Source organism: Nomascus leucogenys, chromosome 4 (assembly GCF_006542625.1).
Source record: "Nomascus leucogenys isolate Asia chromosome 4, Asia_NLE_v1, whole genome shotgun sequence".
NCBI classification, from domain to species: domain Eukaryota; kingdom Metazoa; phylum Chordata; class Mammalia; order Primates; family Hylobatidae; genus Nomascus; species Nomascus leucogenys.
In genome coordinates, this window is record NC_044384.1 from 149,623,443 (window position 1) to 149,646,071 (window position 22,629).

The following is a 22,629-nucleotide window of genomic DNA, read 5'->3' on the forward strand; positions in this document are numbered from 1 at the left end:
AGATACTTGCACCACATAGACTGGCATTTCACTTCACAAGCTGCTTCTTGACGACGTGTGTCCAGGAGCCCTTGAGGAGTCACTCCTTTCCTGTTGCCTGGGCCCCCTTGCCACCTCCTCCAGGCAGGCTGTCAGAATCGCCTGGCGCCAGTGACTCGAAACGGTAAAGTTGGGAAAAAGTCAGCAATGCCCACCCTCTAATTGTGTTTCCTACCTTTGTTCTTCAAAATGAAAGAGAAAATGCCCAGAGCAAACCCCAAGCACAGCCTTGCAGCTGCAGAGCCGATGGAGCCTCCAGGGCCCTCAGGAGCCAGGGGCCGTGAGAAGCAAGGATGGGACCCCTCTCTCTCACCCCCCAAGGTCAGTGTGGGAACACGGCACACAAGAAGGAAGAGCCTTTGAGCTTTTTCGGTTGCAGTTTTAAGCACAGAGGTGAGCACTGGAGCTGGAAAAATAACGGCCAGCGTTCTTGTCGTGATCTCTCTTGGAAGCACTCAGGTCACTGGCTTTCATTTTGAACACGTGGGGCCCACACGTCAACTCCCAGGAAGCTGCAGAGGAAAGTGCTGTTCGTTTTTGCCTTTGCTGTGCCTGGCACCAGGCCCCCTGGGCATTCACACTCAGGACCTTGCGCAGCCCTGCTCTGCACCGGGGCGGCCCCACAGCGACTTGGATCGGCTGCCCAGGGCCTTGTCGCCCAGGCAGGGGTGGCATACCTGGTGCTTAGCCCTCAGTCTGGCCCCTCCTGGCTGCCCAGCCTCTGAGACTTGGTTTCCACCCTCCTGGAGGCCATCTAGGCCCCCGCAGCGGCACTTGCTGCACCTTTGGGTCTGCCGGTCCCAGTTCCATCAGCCTGAGGCCCTGCCCTTTGTCTTGTCCTGGGTACCTGGCCACTGTCTTGTGATAAGTGGAGATTTAGTGCTCAGTAACCATATCAATTAGGGCCTGTGTATATTTGTTATGAAGACAGGCAGGCCTGTGCCCAAAAGCCAGGACAGGAAGACCTAAGTACCAGCCGTTTGTCTCAGTCTGTCTTGTCTGTGTTCTTTGGGTAATCTCTGAATGTGACAAGCAGAGACTCAGGGTGCTTTTGGGCTCACAGCCTGTCAGGAACAGGTGGAAGGAGATTGGCTGTGGGCAGTCTTGAATGGCTTGTGTTGGATGTGGTTCTGGGACCTCTCCCACCTTGGTTGATGGGTCTTGGCTCTAGACAGAAACATGCACGTACTCCTCCTCTTGTTGACGTGGGGTTGCATCTTGCTCTCCAGAAGCCAGTCAACCTCTGGCCTGTTAGTTACAGAACAACCCACTATACATTATGCCAGAAGAAAGTTGTCCTTTTTGGCAGGTTCTCTATGGAGAATGCTACACAGCCGCATTTAGCAGGCGCACTCACTTATCTGGCAGGACACTCTTCTCACGGTCCAGGCGTGTCGTAGGAACACTGCCCTACATGCAGTTACAGAGTCTTTTACAGTGATGTGAACATTCCTCCGGGCAGCTGGGATAAGCACGTTGTCCTCAAAATATCCCTTATGTCCGTCTTCTCCTGTGTAGACCACATTATAGGACTCTGGACCCAGCTGACCACTGTGGGGATGCTGGGCACCTTCCCAGCCGCACGACAGCGTGTCCGTATGCCACTGTGGCGGAAACAAGTCCAGCCATGTAATTTTTAGAAGAAAATATCTACAGCGCCCCCAACATGCCTCTCTTCCCTGGGTTTTCCAGTGGCACACAGTGCTGGCAACTTGCATGGTGGTGCACCTTCCTGCTCCTGCCAGACCCCTCCAGGAGGAGACAAGGGGTGTGGGGGCACCGCCAGCATCTGAAAGCCTCGTTCAGGGAACACAAGAATTGATCAGTCCATTGGGTTTTGGAAATGCTTACCTTACATCAAGTCAAGATCATAGGTGAGGCCAGGCGCAGTGGCTCACGCCTGCAATCCCAGCACTTTTGGAGGCCAAGGCAGGCAGATCACCTGAGGTCAGGAGTTTGAGAACAGCCTGGCCAACGTGGCGAAACCCTGTCTCTACTGAAAATACAAAAATTAGCCAGGTGTGGTGGCACGTACCTGTAATCCCAGCTACTCGAGAGGCTGAGGCATGAGAATCGCTTGAACTGGGGAGGTGGAGGCCATGGTGAGCTGAGATCACAGCACTGCACTCCAGCCTGGGCAACAGAGTGAGACTTCGTCTCAAAAAAAAAGAAAAAAAAAAAAGATCATACATGGGCTCTTCACCTAATTTATGTGAGCGTACCTCTCTGGGAAAATATCATCTTGGAGTTTCGCTTTTTATATTCATCTTTTATTGCAAATTAATCAAAAGACCTGGAGAGTGTTCACCTTTTTTCCTTGTTTTTGTAAAACTGTCATTTAAAATCTTGTTCCTTAGGCACTGTGCAGTCACTAGCAGTTACGTAAAAATCCAGGTGAAAGGTATTCCCTTTAGAGTTCAGCGCTAAAAAAATATTTTGTTCTTATGAACTCATGTACTTCTTGTTGGGTAAGAGAGAGATTTCCCATTGATACCCTTTTTTGCTTTGGACACCAGGAAGCTCAGATTTCAGCTTTTCATTGTTTTTATTCAGTAGCAGTTGTTTCCTTTGACCTCCAGTTTCTGGTAGTTACCACCTTTCCCCACTTCTCAGCTGCTTAACTCATTCTTCTTAGATTAGGTTCTTAAAATAGGGCTTGTTTTCTGAGCTACATCTTTTCCTTTTTGGAAGTACACTGAGTAATTGGGTTTACCAAGTAATTCACTATTATCAAATGGTTTTTAAACGCTTGTGTTGGGCGGTGTGCTCAGGCCTAAGGGAAGAGCGCCAGGAGGGCCCTGGCGTTGTAGGAGCTGACCCCTAGCTGGGGAGGCTCCTGTGTGAGCCTGGCCTACAGAATGGGCGCAGCGCTAAGGAAGCCGGGAGGGAAGCCGGGAGGGAAGCAGGCCTGGGCGCCTGCAAGGGGCTATGGGGGCGGGGCCCGAGATGGGGCGAAGCGGAGAGTGGGATGGGGCCGAGGTGGGCCGGGACGGGGCGGAACTGGCGCTGCGGTCCTGCTTTACCCGTTCTGCGAGAACGTCGGGAAACCTGCGTGGGAAACCTGCGTGGGCGGCTCAGGGGCCTCGCCGCGCCCTGCGTCCCCGTTCGCCACGGCCTTGAGGGCGCCCTTGCCCCGCCTGGGTTGCAGACCCTCCCTCCTCTCGTGTCTCCCCTGTTTTTGCAGCCGGGAACTGCACTGGGTGCCTGAGGAGTTTAACCGAGGGCCGCCCCGCGTCTCCCCCGCCTTTCCAGTGCCTCGGCGGGAGCTGGGGCCGCGGTCGGGGCTCGGGGCCCCGGGCAGACCTCTCGGCGCCTTCTCGCCGCCGGGATGTCCTTGGAGCCTCAGACCTTGCTTGGGAAACCTGGGTCCCGTCTCGGCTGGAAGCCTCCGAGGCCTGCGCTGTTCCGCGCGCTCCGTTCTCGGGGCGGGGCCGCTGCACCCGGGGCCTCTTCGCGCCTCGCCCCCGATTCCTCCGTGGCCGCCCCGAAGTCCACCTACTACGGCCTCGGCTCCCCGAAGTCCACCTACTACGGCCTCGGCTCCCCTCTGGCCACGCCCCGAGGCCGCCCCGCAGGCCTGGCGCGCTCCCCCTGGCGCGGCGCGCACTGGTCCCGGTTCCGCCGGCTTCAGCCCTGCGTCCAGTCCGCGCTGCATCCTGCCTCGCCTGGGCCGCCTGGGCGCTCCCCGCGCTGCTGCCTCCCTCCTGCTGCGCTCCACAGGGACCCGCCTCCCTCCAGTCGCGCTCCCCGCGCCGCCGCCTCCCTCCACGAGTTCCCGCCTCTCCCCTGCGCCCCTTCAGCGCGTGCTGTTAGCGGGTCCCTTCTCTGCCCGTAGGGTGATAGTCTGGACCCACACGCTTAGCGTTTGTTGTGCCAGACCGTCTGGGCTTATTGCAAAGCTTGTGCAAACGTGAGCGTTGCCGGCTTTTTACTCCCTGAGGAGCGTTATCCTGGCGCCTGGTGGAATTAAGTCTTAAGTCAATATTTGGTGAACTGCGTTGAATGATTATGTATAAAAACAGCCCGTAAGGCAAGTGTCAGTATTTCCCCGGTTCCTAATCACAAGCGCTGTGAGGCATTGACTTAGATTCCGTGCTCAGATCCAGCCGCAGAATCATGAACATAAGCCATTTCTGTGGAGAGCTATTGTGATGATGATTCTAGCAGCAAGCAGCAGTTGAAATAGTTACTAACTTCACGGCTTCTGGAAGCATGCAGTAAATGCACAGTTCTAATGTGGATTCCGTGTGAGTTAAACATCCGTCCATGCTCTGTTTTGACAGAATCGTGGCTCTCTGCCTTTTGCCTTTGCTGAAGGAGTCCTAGCCTGACTTCTCTTAGCCCTTCCAGAGTGGCCGATGGGTGCAAGGGGTGGGGAGTGGTGGGGCTGCCCCCCCGCCGCTGCGCATTCCTCGCATCTCACCCTCTCAAGGGCCTGACAAAGTCAGAGCTAGCAGTGTTTCCTTCTTGTCATGCTGATTTATTGATATGAGACTTCACTCATTCACCTGTGTCCAAGCTCGCCCGGTCCTAGAGCAGGGGAGAGACGCCCTGCTGTGCGCGCTCTCTCTCTCTCTCACTCTGGGTGTCCTGCGAGAGACCTGTTGCTCGGCTGCCTTTACCTATCCACAAGTGGGATGAGAGCCTGGACGTGGTGGTCTCATGCATCCTGGGCCGTCAGAAAAGGCTGTGATGGTTTCTAAAATGTTGGCACTGTGTATGGTCATGTTTTTGTATCTTTGGCATCTCCTGGATTCTTCCTGGGCTTCATGAAGCCAATGAGAATAGCATTGGCTGTTTGATTAAAGACTGTGGGTGCGGCGTGTCAGGCATTAACTTTGAAATAGCTCACCTGTGGGATCTACACGGTTTTTTTTTTTTTAGCTTGCCTAGGAAAAAACAAAAGAATGCATTTCTTATTGCCATTTATTTTCTTTAAACATACTTACTTGATTTCCAAGCTATTGTTGGCACATATTCCTAAGCAATTTGGATTAGAGAAATGTCTAGATATTGGTATATCCATACACTGCTTTTAGCTTGAAGTGAATGTGTTACAAAAAGAGTGATTTATGAATATTTTACTAGATATTATTATTTATTTAATTGAAGTTAAAGAATAACTGAGAAAAAAAGGTAGAAGATGATGACGATTATTATTATTTTGAGATGGAGTCTCGCTCTGTCACCCAGGCTGGAGTGCAGTGGCGCAATCTCACTGCAACCTCTGCCTCCTGGGTTTAAGCCACCCTCCTGCCTCAGCCTCCCAAGAAGCTGGGAATACAGGTGCACGCCACTACACCCAGCTAATTTTTTTTTTTTTTTGGTATTTTTAGTAGAGACAGGGTTTCACCATGTTGGCCAGGCTGGTCTCGAACCCCTGGGGTCTGCTTGCCTCGGCCTCCCAAAGTGCTGGGATTACAGGGCTGAGCCACTGTGCCCAGCCAATTATTGAAAAAATAATACATGAATTGCCCAAAGCTGTAGAGACTCTCAGGAATAGAAAGGTGGTTGAAAGTCCCTACCATAATAATGAAGAAAGACCCTTGAAATGCCAGACAAGGCCTCTGAAGAAGATGCTACAATATCCCTGTATTGCGGGAAGTCAGGGACCCCGAACGGAGGGACTGGCTGAAGCCATGACAGAAGAACATAAATTGTGAAGATTTGATAGACATTTGTTAGTTCTCCAAATTAATACTTTTATGATTTCTTATGCCTGGCTTATTGCAATCTCTGAACGTAAATTATGAAGATTTCGTGGACATTTATCACTTCCCCAATCAATATTCTTATAATTTCCTATGCCTGTCTTTAATCTCTTAATCCCGTCATCTTCTGAAGCTGAGGATGTATGTCACCTCAGGACCCTGTGATGATTGCGTTAACTGCACAAATTGTTCGTAAAGGATGTGTGTTTGAACAATATGAATTCTGGGCACCTTGAAAAAAGAACAGGATAACAGCAGTGTTCAGGGAACAAGGGAGATAACCATTAGGTCTGACTGCCTGGGAGCTGGGCAGGACAGAGCCATATTTCTCTTATTGCCAAAAACAGGTAAGAGAAATATCTCTGAATTCTTTCCCCAGTAAGGAATATTAAAAAGTAACAGCCCTGGGAAAAGAATGCATTCCCGGGGGCAGGGGGGGCCTCTAAAATGGCCGCTTTGGGGGTGTCTGCCTTATGCAGTTACAGATAGGGATGAAACACGCCCTGGTCTCCTGCAGCGCCCCCAGGCTTGCTAGGATTAGGAAATTGCAGCCTGGCGAATTCTAGTCGGACCAGTTCTCTGCTCTTGAACCCTGTTTCCTGTTGAGATGTTTATTAATGACAATGCGTGCACAGTGGGCCATGAAACTTCATCAGCAGTTCTAGTTTCACCCTGGCCTTGTGACCTTGCCCTACCCATTCGCCTTGTGATATTTTATTGCCCTTGAAGCATGTGATCTCTGTGACCCGCACCCTATTCGTACACTCCCTCCCCTTTGAAAATCGCTAATAAAAACTTGCTGGTTTTGCGGCTCAGGGGGCATCACGGAACCTGCTGACATGTGATGTCTGCCCCGGACACCCAGCTTTAAAATTTCTATCTTTTGTACTCTTTCCGCTTATTTCTCAGACTGGCCGACACTTAGGGAAAATACAAAAGAACCTACGTTGAAATATTGGGGGCTGGTTCCCCCGCTATCTGGCACCCAATGTGGTCTTTCTTTTTTCCCCAGTGCATGTGGGAACCCGATTCCTACGTTGAAATACTGGGGCTGGTTCTCCCGATATCCCCAGGAGGAAAACAGATGTCTTGACAGAAATTGGAATTAAGCTGCAGGCTTCAGAGCCCCACTCTTCTCTGTGGTACCACTGAAAACTCGTGAAGTAAATGAGCGTTTTAGTTAAGTTTTCAACTCAAAAAGTCACGAGTCCAAGTCAATGAAGAATATTTACAAAACATTTCCTAGTTTCAGAGCCTCCCACAAATATAACCTCATTTTAACATTTTTTGAGGATACATTTACTCTATTTAAATTTTTTATTTACTATGGCTTTATATTTATTGAATAATTCAATGCCTTTTCTTCATTTGTACTGTTTTAATTTCTTAACTTTCCTATTCTTTAAATTAAAAAAATTTTCCTTCATCTAATTTTAATTTAATGACTTGCCTCATGGTTTTGACAGTTTTATTTAAGGGAATTTAGCACTTTATTGCCCTATTTTAAGCCTTTTATTGCTTATAAAATTTTGTTGGCCATTTTATGGAAAGTTATAGAAAATGACTGTGAGTTGTTTTTAAAAGTATCTTTCAAAGTGTTTTTTGGTGAGACACTAACTACTCACTCTTCCACTAAGTCAGTTTTTAAGACTCAAACATGTAAACATGACACATAAGAACATTTTCTTGGGTACGTATAATTCAAGCCTATTCAAAACTAACGTAGAAAATTTGGACATTATTTCGGTATCAAAGTCTGTCTCAGGGAAGAATTCAGGAGCTAATCTTGTTGAAGATTATGAAATAACGTGTATTTGACCACATTTTAGTAAGTATTCATAAGGCAGATATTTAGCTTAGCAGCGGATCACATCTAGAGCAAAACACATCTTTCCTTTGGTGGTTCCTGATCACCACCAGGCATCCAAATTCAAAATCACAAAAACTTTAGCATCTAGATTGTTGAGTTTTAGCCCAACTCAGTTTTTTATAACGTTGAGGTCCCGTATGTTCTTTCAGTGCCATTTGGATTCAAAAGCTAAATTATGTCCTGCAGCTGGCATGGAGCCGGGGGAGGAAGCCACATTTCCAGCTCCAAGGCTGCGCCTCCTTTGCTGTCTTTGGAAATTACTGCTCCAGATTCAGATCCATTAAGAGAGAGAGAGCGGGAATCCATTTTTTTTAAAGTGACAGGGAACTCTTCAAGTCCTCTTTATTCGGAAGGTGTTCGGGCACCTGCTGACCCTCATACCTGACCCTGGAGGGGTACTCCCCGTCTCACAGGCAGTCCATGGTGGCTGAGGCCCTGAGGAGAAGTCTCTGTCCCAGGAGCCGTGTGAGCCACCTTCATTTCCTGAAGCCCTGTTTGCCGGGTCTGAGTTTTATCCTCAAAAGCCAAACCGAACATGAATTCCTCTCTCTGTGGCAGGTCTTCTACATGGAAAGCAACTGCCACGGTCCACACCAGCCACAGCCACCGCTCATCCATCCCTGAGTCTCCAGGGTCCTCAAACCACCCTGCCCGGGGCAGCACATGCTTCTCAGGAGGCCTGAGTGTCCACGTCTGTGAGACTCCAGTGTTTCCTTGGCTAAATGAGTACAATCTATGTGTGTTATTGCAAATATTGTCCTCGATTTCAGGCAAACAACACACTCAGCAATTGCAAGCTTTTCATCTTAGTACATTTTAAAGATCTGCTTTCACAGATGGGGTTTAGATCAACTTGAGAAGAAGTTTACTACTTTTTATTTGGCACCTAGAGGACATTGGTAGCTTGAGGGTAATTATCAGATGCAATTTGTAGGCTAGATTTGAATCTAGAATAAAATTCATATTTCCTTTAAAATGCCTAGCCTACTTTCATGTAAGAAGGTGCAGCTGTGAGAATTAGAATAATCTGAAGACTGGTTATTTTTGGTATCTAACTATTTCTACTCCAGCAGTTCATCAGAACGTAGGTGCCAAATAGTAGCAGAGAGAGTTTTGACACATTGTCACACTAACTTTTGAAGTTAGTGTGTCTGAAAGGTATGTTTTGGGGATGGCACCTTTTCAAAGTGCGCTGCTCAGATTATAAACAGCCAGGCCTCTGGTTCCCTCACATTGCTTTCAGCTGCTGGGTGTGAAGGGCGTAGACTGTGGGCCTTTGATGCCCTGGAGATGTGGACATTTGGAGTCTGTGGAGTGGTTCTGAAAAGTCATATGGAGGGTGCGGCATGAGCGGAGAAGTCACAGTGCATCAGGGTAAAAGGTCCCATGTCAGAGCCACTGGGACGCCATGTCAGAGCACATGCTCAGGGCCTCAGAGCTGTTTGGATGAAGCCTCAGTTGTTTTCCCCTTGACCTGCTGAGCCAGCTGTCTTATTTTGGGTAATATTCCTTAGGGTCTTGTGTTCCTCACTAAACCTGAGAATGAAATGCTTGGCAGACCCCTCAGATGAGACTTTGAGAAGCTGGGAGGTTGCAACTATGATTGTGTTACGGTGATCAAGACACCTGTCAGACCACAGTGAGGAAGACTTCATTCAGGACATCACCCTAGGTGCAGGGACCACCACAACGGGGTTTTGCACGGGGGGAGAGAGACTGGGCTCAAGACCAAATACAACAAGGAAAAGTGGGAATCTGTAGCCAAGGGGCAGGGTGGGGGTGGATGGAAAACTGAGAGGAGACATCAAAGGTGAGGGAGATTCTGGCTAAGCCAACCCACCAGGATTCTTAACGAAGGCAGACAGGGCCATCAGACGTCACCGAGGGGTGGTGGGGTGAGGAACCCAATCAGGTGTCAAGGGTGGGGTCCTTGCTAAAGTGACTTAGCAGGGTTGTTGCTGAGACTGGATTTTGCAGGGAAGCGCACAGGTGGGCCTCGGAGGAGGTTCCGGAGCCTGACAAAGGCTCAGCCGGGCAGCCTCTGCGGGCCATCTTCCCACCCAGATGTAAGTGCGGCTTCTGCTTCAGAAATGGTTTCTGGCTTGGCAGGAAACCTAACAGCACAATGAAAACATCATTACAAAGAAATAGATCTGTCTGAATGAACCGCAGCTCAACAGTTGTAAAACGGATGGGTTCTGTGGCTTCTGGTGGCAAGACCTGCGGAGGACCTCTGTCTAAGTTAGGTGGAGGGCACTGCTTTGCAATCCTGCTTGCGTTTTCTTCCTCCAAGTTCTGATTACTCTTGCATTCTTTGTATGAGACTCCAATCCCCAGGGAAGCTTTTCTCCATCTCATACGTGAAAGTCATTCATAAACATCTTTTTTTCTCAGTTGCGAAATTGGTGTGACCCTTGCTGGGTATGTCTCACCACAAACGCAGGCACGTGTTTTAAATAAGACAGAGTTAAAGGATGTTGTTTTTCTCGTGAGGTAGATCGTAAGCTATTTTGTACAGTGCTCCATTGTCCAGAAGCATCAGGAACTTTGAGATCTGGGATGGAGTAGCCACCATGACTCAGCCTCCTCAGGCGGGGCAGCGCTGCAGGGCTCTGGGCATGGGGATTTGGGTGACCCTGGAGCTGCTGTCACACCCCCAGTTGACAGCAGGGGAAGTGGGGTGCAGAGGCCACAAGCTGGTGTGGCAGAGCCTGCCAAACGTATCCCGTCTGGCTCTGGGATACGGTGTTTCTTAGAGGCTTTGGGCAGCATCACAGACGTTCAAAGTGTGCAGTTCATGAGTCTGCGTGTAGCATGACCCTGAGACCACTATCGCAGTTGAAATAATGAATGTGTCAGTCACCACCAGGTCTCCTTGTGCCCTGAGACTGCCCCTTCCTCCCCTCTGCCCTGTCCAGGAAGCCCCAGTGGATCTGCTCACAGACCCCAGGACTCACAGAAGTGGGGCCAGGTGGTGTGTGGAAATGGGGGAGCGGGGGCAGTCTGGGCTCTCTCACACACTGTCAGGATGTTGCAGCTCGTGATGTGTGTGTTGGTGGCGGGTTCTTTTTTCTCCTGGGTAGTGACCACTGCGTTTGTGACACACTTGCCTGTTAATGGGGTGGCAGCTGTGGATTCTCTTGTACTTTCTGTGTTCACAGGGGTGGCAGCTGTGTTTCTTCCTTTCCAGCTCTTGCACACGTTGTCTCCCTCGTGCCCTGCCTGGGGCCCCGGTGTGGAGGTGACCACAGTGATGTCACAGGACCTGTTGGAGAAAATGTTTTGAGCATTTCACCGTCACTTATGACCTTGGCTGTGGGTTCTTTTAGGTATCTTGTATCTGATTTAAATTTCTTCTTCTGAGGCAGTTTGATTCGAGATTTTATCATACACTTCACATGAGTGGAATCTCGTGAATATTTTGCATGGAATATTGATAGCAGCATCCACGGAGAGATGGGCCTGTGTCACTCCCTTCTTGCAATACTCTTGTCAGGGAAGTGGAGGCGCTGGGGGCCTCACGGAGCTGCGAGGGGTGGGAACTGTGAGGGGTGGGAGCTTTTGTGAGGGAGGGATGGGAGCTGTGAGGGGCCAGAGATTTTGTGAGGGGTGGGAGCTGTGAGGGGTCACTGCTGTGAGTAGTTGGAGCTGTGACAGTTGGGAGCTGTGAGGGGTCATTGCTGTGAGGAGTGGGAGCTGTGAGGGGTCACTTGCTGTGAGCAGTAGGAGCTGTGAGGGATCAAAGCCGTGAGGGGTCAGAGCTGAAGCTGTGAGGGGCCAGAACCATAAGAGGCCAGAGCTGTGATGGACGTCGGAGCCATGAGGACCCAGAGCCTTGAGGGACGTCGGAGTCGTCAGGGGTCAGTATCTTTTCTGCTCTCTGGAAACGGGTATGTAAGACATGTGTTGGCTTTTTCTTTTCCTTTGAGATGGAGTCTCACTCTGTCGCCCAGGCTGGATGGTGCAATCTCAGCTCACTGCAACCTCTGCCTCCCGGGCTCAAGCTATTCTTCTGCCTCAGCCTCCCAAGTAGCTGGGACTACAGGCACCTGCCACTACGCCTGGCTAATTTTTGTATTTTTAGTAGAGACGGGGTTTCACCGTGTTAGCCAGGATGGTCTCGATCTCCTGACCTCATGATCCACCCGCCTCGGCCTCCCAAGACTTTTTCTTTAAATGTTTAGTAAAAGTCTCAGGTGAACCTATCTAAGCCTGAAGTTCTTTTGTGGGATTATTTCTAACTAGAGTCATTTTTTAAGACAGATGCAGGAATATTATGATTTTCTGTTTCTTTGTGTGCCCATTGGATAAATTGTACTTTTCTCAGGAGTCTAACGGATTAACTGATTTGCATGGCGTTGTGTGCAGTATCCTTTCATTACCTTCTTAACACCAACAAGACGTATCAGCACTTCTGTGTTCCCGATGCTGGTTTTTCAAGCCTCGTCTCTTAAACTAGACTTGAAAATCAGAGAAATTAGTGGGGGAAAAAAAGCAGCCTATACTTAGACCACCCAAGGAGCAACTGCAGGGAGCATCCTGAGAAATGGATGTCCAGTCTCTTTTTTTAAATGTATATTAACTTTTCCTTTTCAAAAGCACATGCACACACATTTATCTGAGAAAATATGATAAACTTACCATTTTGTGGCCTTTTTGCCTCCTTCACCTTTTTAAGTTACTGTTTTATAGTCTTATAAAAATAGATCAATAGCGCGATCGATCTCAACAGGGCAACCATTTGATTGTCTTGTAGTCTTAGGAGGGGAAGCTGACCCTGGGATACGACACTGGCGATGAGCCGCACTGACAGAGCTGGCAGAGAAGGACGTGCCGGGAGGAGCCTGGGGGTTGATGACCAGCGTTCTCGAGCGTTCTTGCTGGGTGACGAGGGTCGCCCCTGTGACCTGTCACGCCCCAGAGGGGCTTCCTGTGGGTGGGAAAACACTCGATGTGTTACTTATCTCCAAATTAATGAAGGCAATCATATTTTTTAATAGACACCTAAGAGTAGAGGCTTAATTTCATCTTTTTTTAACGGAACCTGGGAAATTAAAATGGATTTCCTAGACGTGGTTGGTTTTAAACATCAGTGCATTCAGGGCAGATCTAGGGGCTGCTCCTCAAAGATGTCTGGACCAGTCTGGTTGGTCAGACCTGCGCAGTGGACCCCAATAGCAGCAGACACTCGCAGATGAAATTATTCAAACACCCACTGGTGAGTGAGGAGCGAGATGAAGGTGTCGAGGAGACTCAGGCTGGGCGGCTTCATCTTGCGACTGTGTGCGGAGCTGCTTCAGCCTGTGCCACGCTGCGGCGGTGGAGGCTGTGCAGAATGGATGCCAATCACATCAAGACACGGTGGGAACTCTGTTCCACAAAGCGGCAGCAATGTCATCTCACAGTTCACAGCGGCGTTCAGTTTGACCATGAACAGAGCTGGGTGGGAGGTGTCTACATCCGACGAAGAGGGGAGGCTGGTGCTTGGTAAAATACTTTCTGTATTTTCAGGGTGAGAGAAACCGATGTGACTGCTTAATCGAGCCGTGGGGTGGGACTGCATCACAGCTTGAGGTGTCCACAGCTGGCAAAGAGCCTGGAGCTCACCCTCTGCTGGGTTCCTCTCCAGTACGCGGGCAGGCCCTGGACTTTAAGGGTGGTGTGCTGGAGGCTGTTGAGACAGAGAATAGGGAGCCGCTTTGAAGAGTTTCATTGTGGAAGAGGAACTCGTGTATTCTATCTCATCTCGGAGGTGAAGGGAAAGCGCTTGAGTGGAAATGATAGGGAACCTGCCTTTACGGTGTCTCACAAACTTCACTCACCTTGTTTCATCTTGATTCTTCACAATCTATGATGGAGTGCACAGCTTAGAAAACTCTAACAGGCACTTCCTAAAAATGAGAACTGTCTGAACCCCCGCCCTTGGCGTGGTGCAGCGGCAAGCTTTGTAGTTCTAGATCTGCTCGGGCAACACCTGGGAGCCGTGTGCCGGCCGTGGCACAGACGCCTGTGGTATAGACTTTACCCATCAGTGTCTGGGCATGGCTTGGGTGTGGGGCAGGGCGTGTGCGCCATGTGCTGTCTGTTCTTGGCCTGCACACACATCCTCTGTTCCCCCTGCCTGGCGCCAGTTACTCATCTGAGACCCTTCTATTAGGGAGCAGCAGCACGGGTACTGTGCCTCTGTCCTCACCGAGGGGGTACCGTGTCTCTGTCCTCACTGAGGGGGCTCCGCGCCTCCGTCCTCACGAGGGGGCTCCACCACCTTCACCGAGGGGGCTCCACCGTCCTCACCGAGGGGGCTCCGCGCCTCCGTCCTCACCGAGGGGGCTCTGTGTCTCCGTCCTCACAGAGGGGGCGCCGCGTGTCTGTCCTCACAGAGGGGGCACCGCGTCTCCGTCCTCACGAGTGGGCTCCGCGTCTCCCTCCTCACGAGGGGCTCCGCGCCTCTGTCCTCACGAGGGGGCACCGCGCCTCTGTCCTCACGAGTGGGCTCCGCGCCTCTGTCCTCACGAGGGGGTCCCCGTCTCTGTCCTCACAAGTGGGCTCCGCGTCTCCGTCCTCACAAGTGGGCTCTGCGTCTCCGTCCTCACCGAGGGGGCACCGCGCCTCTGTCCTCACTTCGTGTCAAAACGCAACCTGTTTCTGACTCAGATGGGCAAATCATTGTTACTTATTTTTTATTCTCACAAGTAACTTTAGAAAGGACTAAATTGTAAAATAAATTTTTTTAAAAAAAACATAAGAAATAAGGGTTTTCCCCGCCATAGAGGGAAAGGCCCATAGAAACGAAATTTTACTATAAAAATGCAACAGCTGGCCAGGCGCAATCGCTCATTCCTGTAATCCCAGCAGTTTGGGAGCCCGAGGCAGGTGGATCACTTGAGGCCAGGAGTTTGAGACAACCCTGGCCAACATGGTCAAACCCCGTCTCTACTGAAAATACAAAAATTAGCCGGGCATGGTGGTGCTTGCCTGTACTCCCAGCTACTCTAGAGGCTGTAGTACCGGAATCACTTGAACCTGGGAGGCAGAGGTTGCAGTGAGCCGAGATTCAGCCACTGCACTCCAGCCTGTGCAACAAAGTAAGACTGTGTCTCAAAAACGAAAAAAAAAAAAGCAACAACTTGTACATCCTTCAAAACATACCATATATTATGATTGTCGCATCTGTGAGTGTATATACATCTAAATGGGCCTTTTATGGGGAAAAAAAAAAGTAGGCTGGTAATTTATATTATGTTAGTCCCAGGATCTTTGATGGTAAAGTTGAGAATCACCAAAGTAAATAGTATAAACTCTTTTTCTACTAAAACTATGAGATCCTGATGGAAAATTTATTTAGCCTAAATGTGTTTGTTATGGTTTCATTGTGCTGAAAGTTGTTATATTTGAATTTTTTTAACAGATCAGGATCCTCATGACCAGCCAAAGAGAAGAAGAATTAGGAAGCATAAATCAAAGAAAAAATTTAAAAATCCCAATAATATTCTTATAGAACAAGCAGAATTAGAGAAACAGCAGAGTCTGTTACAGGAGAAATCTCAGCCACAGCACACAGATGGCCCTACAATAAGCAAAAATAAAAAAAGGAAACTGAAAAAGAAACAGCAAATTAAAAGGAAGAAAGCAGCCGGCTTGGCAGCAAAGGCTGCTGGTGTCAGTTTCATGTACCAGCCAGAGGACAGCAGCAGTGAAGGAGAAGGTGTGGGAGAGGCTGGTGAGGAGGGAGGTGCGGACGCCAATGAGGAAGACCTGACACGGGGCGGGGAGGAAGACGTTGAAGACACCAGGGAGGAGGACGGTGCGGACCCCAATGAGGAAGACCTGACATGGGCTGGGGAGGAAGACATTAAAGACACCAGGGAGAAGGACGGTGCGGACGCCAGCGAGGAAGACCCGATACCGGCTGGGGAGGAAGAGGGTGCAGACTCCAGGGAGGAGGATGGTGCAGACCCCGATGAGGAAGACCCGACACTGGCTGGGGAGGAAGACGTTAAAGACACCAGGGAGGAGGACGGTGCGGACGCCAGCGAGGAAGGCCCGACACCAGCTGGGGAGGAAGAGGGTGCAGACTCCGGGGAGGAGGACGGTGCTGATGCCAGTGAGGAAGATGATACAGTTACCAATGAAAAGGCAGACAGTATTCTAAATTTTTTGAAGTCAACACAGGAAATGTATTTTTATGACGGTATGTTTTTTTACTGTTTTTCTCTTGCATAGTAACATCCACTTAAAAGTTTATTAAAATAAGCAAATATAATGCTTAAATGTTAAAACATATGTTAAAAATATTCAATGTAAATAATTAGTTATAAGTCAAAGATCAGAGTATTTATGTGCTTTCCACCAATGATGTGGATGGGCGTGGGCCCCTGGCGTATCCAGAGAAGCAGTGTGGTGGCCGTGGCCAGCTGTGGCTTGTGCCAAGGACGGGCTGGCCCCGTGTCCTCCATGCCTCTAAGGTCAGGTTTTGGAGTTTGTTGGCATCCATGCTATTTTTCTAAACAAGAGATAAATCCAGATTGGAGGTTTTGATGAGCTGAGCTCACTTCATAAGCAGACTGAGAGGTGAAGGAAACACAGCTTGCGCCTTTAGGACAGATTTCATTTCATCTTCCACATAGAACGGATGCACGATTTCTCAGCAAGCATTTTTGTGCAGTTGTTTGTAGTGACGTAAGATAAGGAAAATAAACATAGGTTTAATGTCACAGATGGCACTTGCTTACATCTACACTACGTTTTGTTGACAGCTGACCCAGGGACACGTGGCTGCCCCAGAACAGATACACTCACCGTGGGCTGGCTTCCTGGCTTTCGTCCCTTTAATTTTTTTTAATACTTTTTAATTTTTGCGGGTATAGGTGTCTTTTCAATGACTTTACCAGCAGGTTCAGGTTAATGTGGTGGGTTTAGCAGATCCAGATGTAAGCAAGGCACTTGATGGTGTTCTTATGAACAAGATTGAGAAATATCAGCTGTGTAATAATTTGGGAAGTAAGTAACTGATTTTAACAATGATGCAGAAGTACCATTTTTAATAGATTGATTTCAACACGAAGAGCACTCTAGCCTCTTCCTCTTTAGTGTGTTTCTCAGCAGATTGTATTAACAAATTGAAAACACATATCCAGATGGCACATCAGGAAGACATGGCTAAGACACTGCAAAGTAGACATAGAATTCAGAAAGATCTCACTAAACTTTCTATTGTGTGTGTGATCAAGCAGCTTGGGGCAGACGAACAGTCATGCCAGGAGTAACCAAAAAGCCAGGTTGAGAAACACCTGTTGAAGGAATCAGCAAGCTACTCAGGAAACCAGCTCATAGAAAGATGAAACTCCTGGAACCCTCACGGGGAGATTATAATGGAAACATCTGCAGCCACTTGTCTTCAGGAATCTGCCAGTCCTGAGTGTGGGCATTGAGTGAGGGTCTAGGGAAAGGACCTGGTGGAGCCCAGAGAGGCAGAAAAACCAGCCTCAGAGGTTGAGAGACCAAAAGCAGAGCCTGGAGCCCAGCGAGCACAGGCATTAGAGCCGGGGCTGGCGGTTTCAGAGGTCGGAGCCTGGGGACCAGTGGGCTCAGAGCCTGGGGCCAGGGGGTTCAGAGGTCGGAGCCTGGGGACCAGTGAGCTCAGATATTAGAGCCAGGGCCAGTGGGTTCAGAGGTCAGAGCCTGGGGACCAGCGGGTTCAGAGGTCAGAGCCTGGGGACCAGTGGGCTCAGAGGTTGGAGCAGGGGCCAGGGGGTTCAGAGGTTGGAGCTGGGGACCAGTGAGCTCAGATGTTGGACCTGGGGCCGGGGGTTTCAGAGGTCGGAGCCTGGGGACCAATGAGCTCAGATATTAGAGCCAGGGCTGGCGGGTTCCGAGGTCAGAGCCTGGGGACCAGTGAGCTCAGATATTAGAGCCAGGGCTGGCGGGTTCCACGGTCGGAGTCTGGGGACCAGTGAGCTCAGATATTAGAGCCAGGGCTGGCGGGTTCTGAGGTCGGAGCCTGGGGACCAGTGAGCTCAGATATTAGAGCCAGGGCTGGCGGGTTCCGAGGTCGGAGCCTGGGAACCGTTGGGCTCAGACGTTGGAGCCGGGGCCAGCAGGTTCCGAGGTTGGAGCCTGGGGACCAGTGAGCTCAGATGTTGGACCTGGGGCCGGGGGGTTCAGAGGTTGGAGCTTGGGCCAGTGGACTTAGAGGTCAGAGAACAGAACTCAACACTTTGCATGGCTTCCCTTAGAGCCTTTGCCCAGTTCTGAAGCTGTGGGTGGAAGATGAGAAGCCACACAGAGAGCCTCTGAATAACATAGGGGCCTCTTTGCCATCTTGAGGTGTTGATCAGATGAGGATCGGCCTGACCCTTGAGCCCAGCAGAGCAGGGCAGCCCAGAGGCAGACGACTCTGTCCCAAATGTGTGGCCACCCTGGAGTCAGCTCAGTCCCTGCATGGTCCGGGGGACCCACCTCTACTCGGTCTACGTGGCGGAGCAAAGGGTGAGCCTTCTAGAGGAAAATATCGCCATCCTAGACCTCTGCAGTCTTTCCTATGCATTCAGCAACAGTTTACTGGGCATACCACGAGACAGGACCACAGCACCGAAAACCACGAGAAAAAAAGAGCAGTAGAGCCGGAGTGGGAGATGCTCATATTATCAGACAAGGAGCCTAAAATAAGGCGGCAGGGAGGAAAAATCGGAGCATTTTGCCAGGTAATTTGAATCTACTAAAATAACCAAATGGAAATTTTAGGCCTGAGAAATATAGTAACTAAAATCCAGGCCTCAAAAGACAGAGAAACAGCAAATGAGAGCTGGCATAAAAGAGAATTAGTGACCGGGAAGACAGGTGAAAGAAAGTCTCCAGAATGCAGGGTGGAGAGAAAACGGATGGAAAACAGGAAAGAGCACGGCAGACATGGAGTGGGAAGTCTGGTGTCCCTGAAACAGGCCCAGGTGGAGAGGAGAGAGGACGGAGCGGGGGCGGGACGGAGACGTGACACTTGGGAGTTTTACACGATTGTCATGGGACACAGAGTCACAGGTTGAAGAAGTCCTGCCAAGTCCAAGCAGGGTTAACACCGAAACCACCAGAGGCGAGCGCATTGCAGTCAGACTGCTGAACAGCAGCCAGAGAAGCAAGACCAGCAGCCAGACCCAGGGGAAGTCAGGGCCTTGTTTTCAGTTCTGCTTGATTTCTTCTCAACAGCCATGGTCTGATTCTTTTTTTAAGCGATGTGGCGTGGACATAGAGAGGTTGGTTTCATTGTCTGGTTTATCCTGCTTCTGTTCATAGCCTTGAGTCGTGTGTTGGGCAGGGAACACATCTCACCAGACAGACGTGTAGACGGGCCAGGGGAGGCATCTCACCAGACAGACGTGTAGACGGGCCAGGGAGCATCTCACCAGACAGACGTGTAGACGGGCCAGGGAACGCATCTCACCAGACAGACGTGTAGACGGGCCAGGGAACACATCTCACCAGACAGACGTGTAGATGGGCCAGGGGAGCCATCTCACCAGACAGACGTGTAGACGGGCCAGGGGAGGCATCTCACCAGACAGACGTGTAGACGGGCCAGGGGAGCCATCTCACCAGACAGACGTGTAGACGGGCCAGGGAACGCATCTCACCAGACAGACATGTAGACGGGCCAGGGGAGGCATCTCACCAGACAGACGTGTAGATGGGCCAGGGGAGCCATCTCACCAGACAGACGTGTAGACGGGCCAGGGAACGCATCTCACCAGACAGACATGTAGACCGGCAGGGGAGCCATCTCACCAGACAGACGTGTAGACGGGCCAGGTTTCCACAGTTGTTGAAGCAGTGGTATTTTGTACTGAGCTCTGTTCTGATTCTCTCTTCTGGTAGCCTCTCATCTCCCAGACATCTCATTCTATGTGGAAGCATAGGTTTGAGACCTTCCTTAAGAGACGGAAGCTTACCTTTAGTTTATAGAAATAAAAACAAAACTGTATTTCCAAGCACAACTGACTTTATGTAGGTGTCTCCAGAGATGCAGCTTCAGCTGCCCTCGCAGATGCCGCTGAGGAGCTGCTGTACCGTCTTGCGTCACACAGCATGCCGCCCTCAGATGTGTCCATCCTGTACCACATGAAAACGCTGCTGCTTCTGCAAGATACCGAGAGATTGAAGCATGCTCTGGAAATGTTCCCAGAACACTGCACGATGCCTCCTGGTAAGTACCGTACGATTTATTCAAGGTCCTGCTAAGATACTCTCATCGAGGTTTGCCTCTAAAAGACTTACACGCCACCAAAACAGCAATGAGTTGGAAAATATGACACTGCACATATGGCATGAGAGAACAGAGTCCCAGAGAGAAACAGGCTTCCTGCATCTCTGCTTGATATAAAAATATTTCCCATAATATATGCAGAAATGCATGTGCAGTCTAAGTTTCGAGACTTGGGAGCTGTCAACTCTTGGAGCCAAATTTTCCTAAGTTTAAATAGAAATGAATTCATTTCTTCCTCTTTTCCTTCTCCTCTACTGGTGTGGTAGATGGTAAATTTTTGCTGGCCTCCAACTCTCTGGTACCTTATTGAACCCCTGACGTGGCGATGCTGACTTTTATTTTGTGCCATCTTCACCGGGCATCCTTTTCACACAAACTGTTGTGTGCTGGAGCAGCTGTGCTTATGTCTTCCCAATGCCATGTGTGGTGACGCAAGCTGTGGTGAGGGTATTCAGGCCACAGAAACCTGCAGATGCTGAAAATCAGAAATTCAGGCTGTTGAGCCATTTACCTGCACACCACTGAGTGCAAAGCAGCCCACCTGGCCCAGGGCTGGCGTGTGGCACCCATCTGTGGCACCCACCCCAGAGGAGGAGTGGAGGAGGGTCCGTGGCACCCATCCCAGAGAAGGAGTGAAGGAGGCTCTGCAGATTTCGTGGAGGGAGTTTCAGAGTAAGTGTCGGGAGTGGTTTCTGTCCGTAGAAACCCTCAGGGTTGGTGAGGGGTCAAGACCAGCATGTTAGAGAAGCCAGGTAGCGAACAGTTACATAACCGTGGCATGATGATGCCGTGGCACCGGCGCAGGGAGCCGGGGGCTGCGGGGACCACGAGGCTGGAATCACAGTGTGCAGAGCATGTGGGTGCCGGAGGAGCTGCCTTTATGCAGAACGCCCTCATCCATCGAGGAGGTGCTGGCTTTGTGTTGCCCTGCATGGTGCTCCGGGCTGTGGAGCTTATCACTGAGGAAGGCTGGTGGGGACCCCACCCTGGGGCGCTTGCTCCCTAGCTGAGGAGCTGGAAGAGAAGCCAGATACTCGGTGAGATGCGTCATAGAGCTGCAGATAGATCCTGGAGATGAGGCTGTGGAGGAGCGGGAAGAGGAGGGTTTTGTTGCAGCCAAGTGCACATGCGCTGAGATGGGTGAACCCATGCGTTTGGGTGCTGCGAGGAGCCCGGTGGCTGGACCAGGGGATGGATATGAGTCGCAGAAGGTGGAGAAGGTGGAGAGGTGATAGGGCCAGGCACATGGGAGGAGCCCGGTGGCTGGACCAGGGGATGCAGGTGACAGGGCCAGGTGAATTGAGTGAGTCTCAGAAGGGGGAGAGGTGACAGGACCAGGCACATGGGACCCTGAGCATGTGAGCTTTGTGGGCTTCTACACAGACAGAGACAGGAGGTTCCTGGAGGCTGTGAGGCTTCTGGGCTGTTATCTTGAGGCTGGTTGGAGGAGACAGAGAATGGAGACCAGGTGGGGGCTGCTGAGGACCTGCTGAGAGGTACCTGCAGCGTGGACCAGGTGGGGGCTGCTGAGGACCTGCTGAGAGGTACCTGCAGCGTGGACCAGGTGGGGGCAGCTGAGGATTTGCCAAGAGGTACTTGCAGCGTGGACCAGGTTGGGGTTGCTGAGGACCTGCCGAGAGGGGCCTGCAGCGTGGAGCAAGGTGCAGCCACGGGTTAGGCAGCTGTAGCCAACATCCAGGTGGACCATGGAGGTAGAACCAGTGGGAGCTGCCGGGTGGCCGGTGAGACACTGAGAGGACCAGGTCACCGCTTGGAGGAGGAGGGGCTCCCAGGAAGATAGGATTTGAGGTGAGAGGCCGTGCCCAGAGCGCAGGGCTGGGCAGCTCTGCAGGTGCCAGTCAGACCTCAGGTTCTAGCTGAGGCTCAAGAGGGCCGTAGGGCCCGGAGTGCAGGGAGGAGAGAGATCAGGGACAGTGAGTACAGATGCCCACCAGGAGCGTGGCCAGCGGCCATGAGAAACGACACTGGGGGAGGAAGCAGGGCCCACGGGCAACTGGAGGAGAGAGGAGGAGCCCCACCAGGAAGGTGGCAGTGCTCCTGAGAAGGCACCTGTGTGTGCAGAGAGTGCAGCGTTGGCCCCAGGCCGGCATCTCTTTGTTTCTGGTTGGTTGTCAGGCCTTTTACAGCAAGTACTTAACAAACTTAGATTTCCATAATCAGATTTATCTCAAACGGCGAAAAAAAAGCCGATTTTATTATGTTAAACTGATAGGAGATTTTTATGAGAGATGATTTTAAATTTTAAATTTTTTTAATTTTTGTTCTGTTTCTCACACTTGAGGCTTTTCTGAAATGCACCAAAAGAGTTTTGGCAGTTGTGGGGAATTTATCAGAACCCCCATTATTAAAACAATTGGTTTCTTATATTAAAATCATCGGACAGGTTTTGTATACACACACATTTACGTTAAGCCACCAATAGAACTAAACTGTGTGTAGGAACCTGTTTTCTCTAAGAAAGGACTCCTTTGAGTTCTGTAGGATATGTGCTTAAAGTTTTTCTATGTCAAGCTGTTTTATGAAATAAAATTTTACAAACAATGAAGTTCATTTTCACACGTTGTATTTGTTTAATGCAGACTTGGCCTATACGAGTTTTTGAAATTAAGGGTTTTTTCCGTAAAACTAGCTTAGGAGTTTCCTTGGTCGCTGTGTCTCTCACCTCTGTAGGATGAGCACAGAGATCACACTTGAAAAGCAGGTGTGGGTGTTTTCTGCCGATCGTGTCTCCTCTC

The 22,629-nt window shown here is 50.4% G+C and overlaps 1 protein-coding gene across 3 annotated transcripts in view; it reads left to right on the plus strand.

Annotated features, from left to right (window-relative positions):
- The window catches only part of ERICH1 (glutamate rich 1), a 108,572-nt gene that overhangs the window by 37,067 nt on the left and 48,876 nt on the right, over nt 1-22,629 (plus strand). For all 3 annotated transcript variants that reach the window (XM_030812423.1, XM_030812422.1, XM_030812424.1), the window contains exons 4-5: nt 15,029-15,811; nt 19,619-19,813. In XM_030812423.1, the coding sequence (XP_030668283.1) occupies nt 15,029-15,811; nt 19,619-19,813 (978 nt within the window). The remainder of the gene's footprint in view (nt 1-15,028; nt 15,812-19,618; nt 19,814-22,629) is intronic.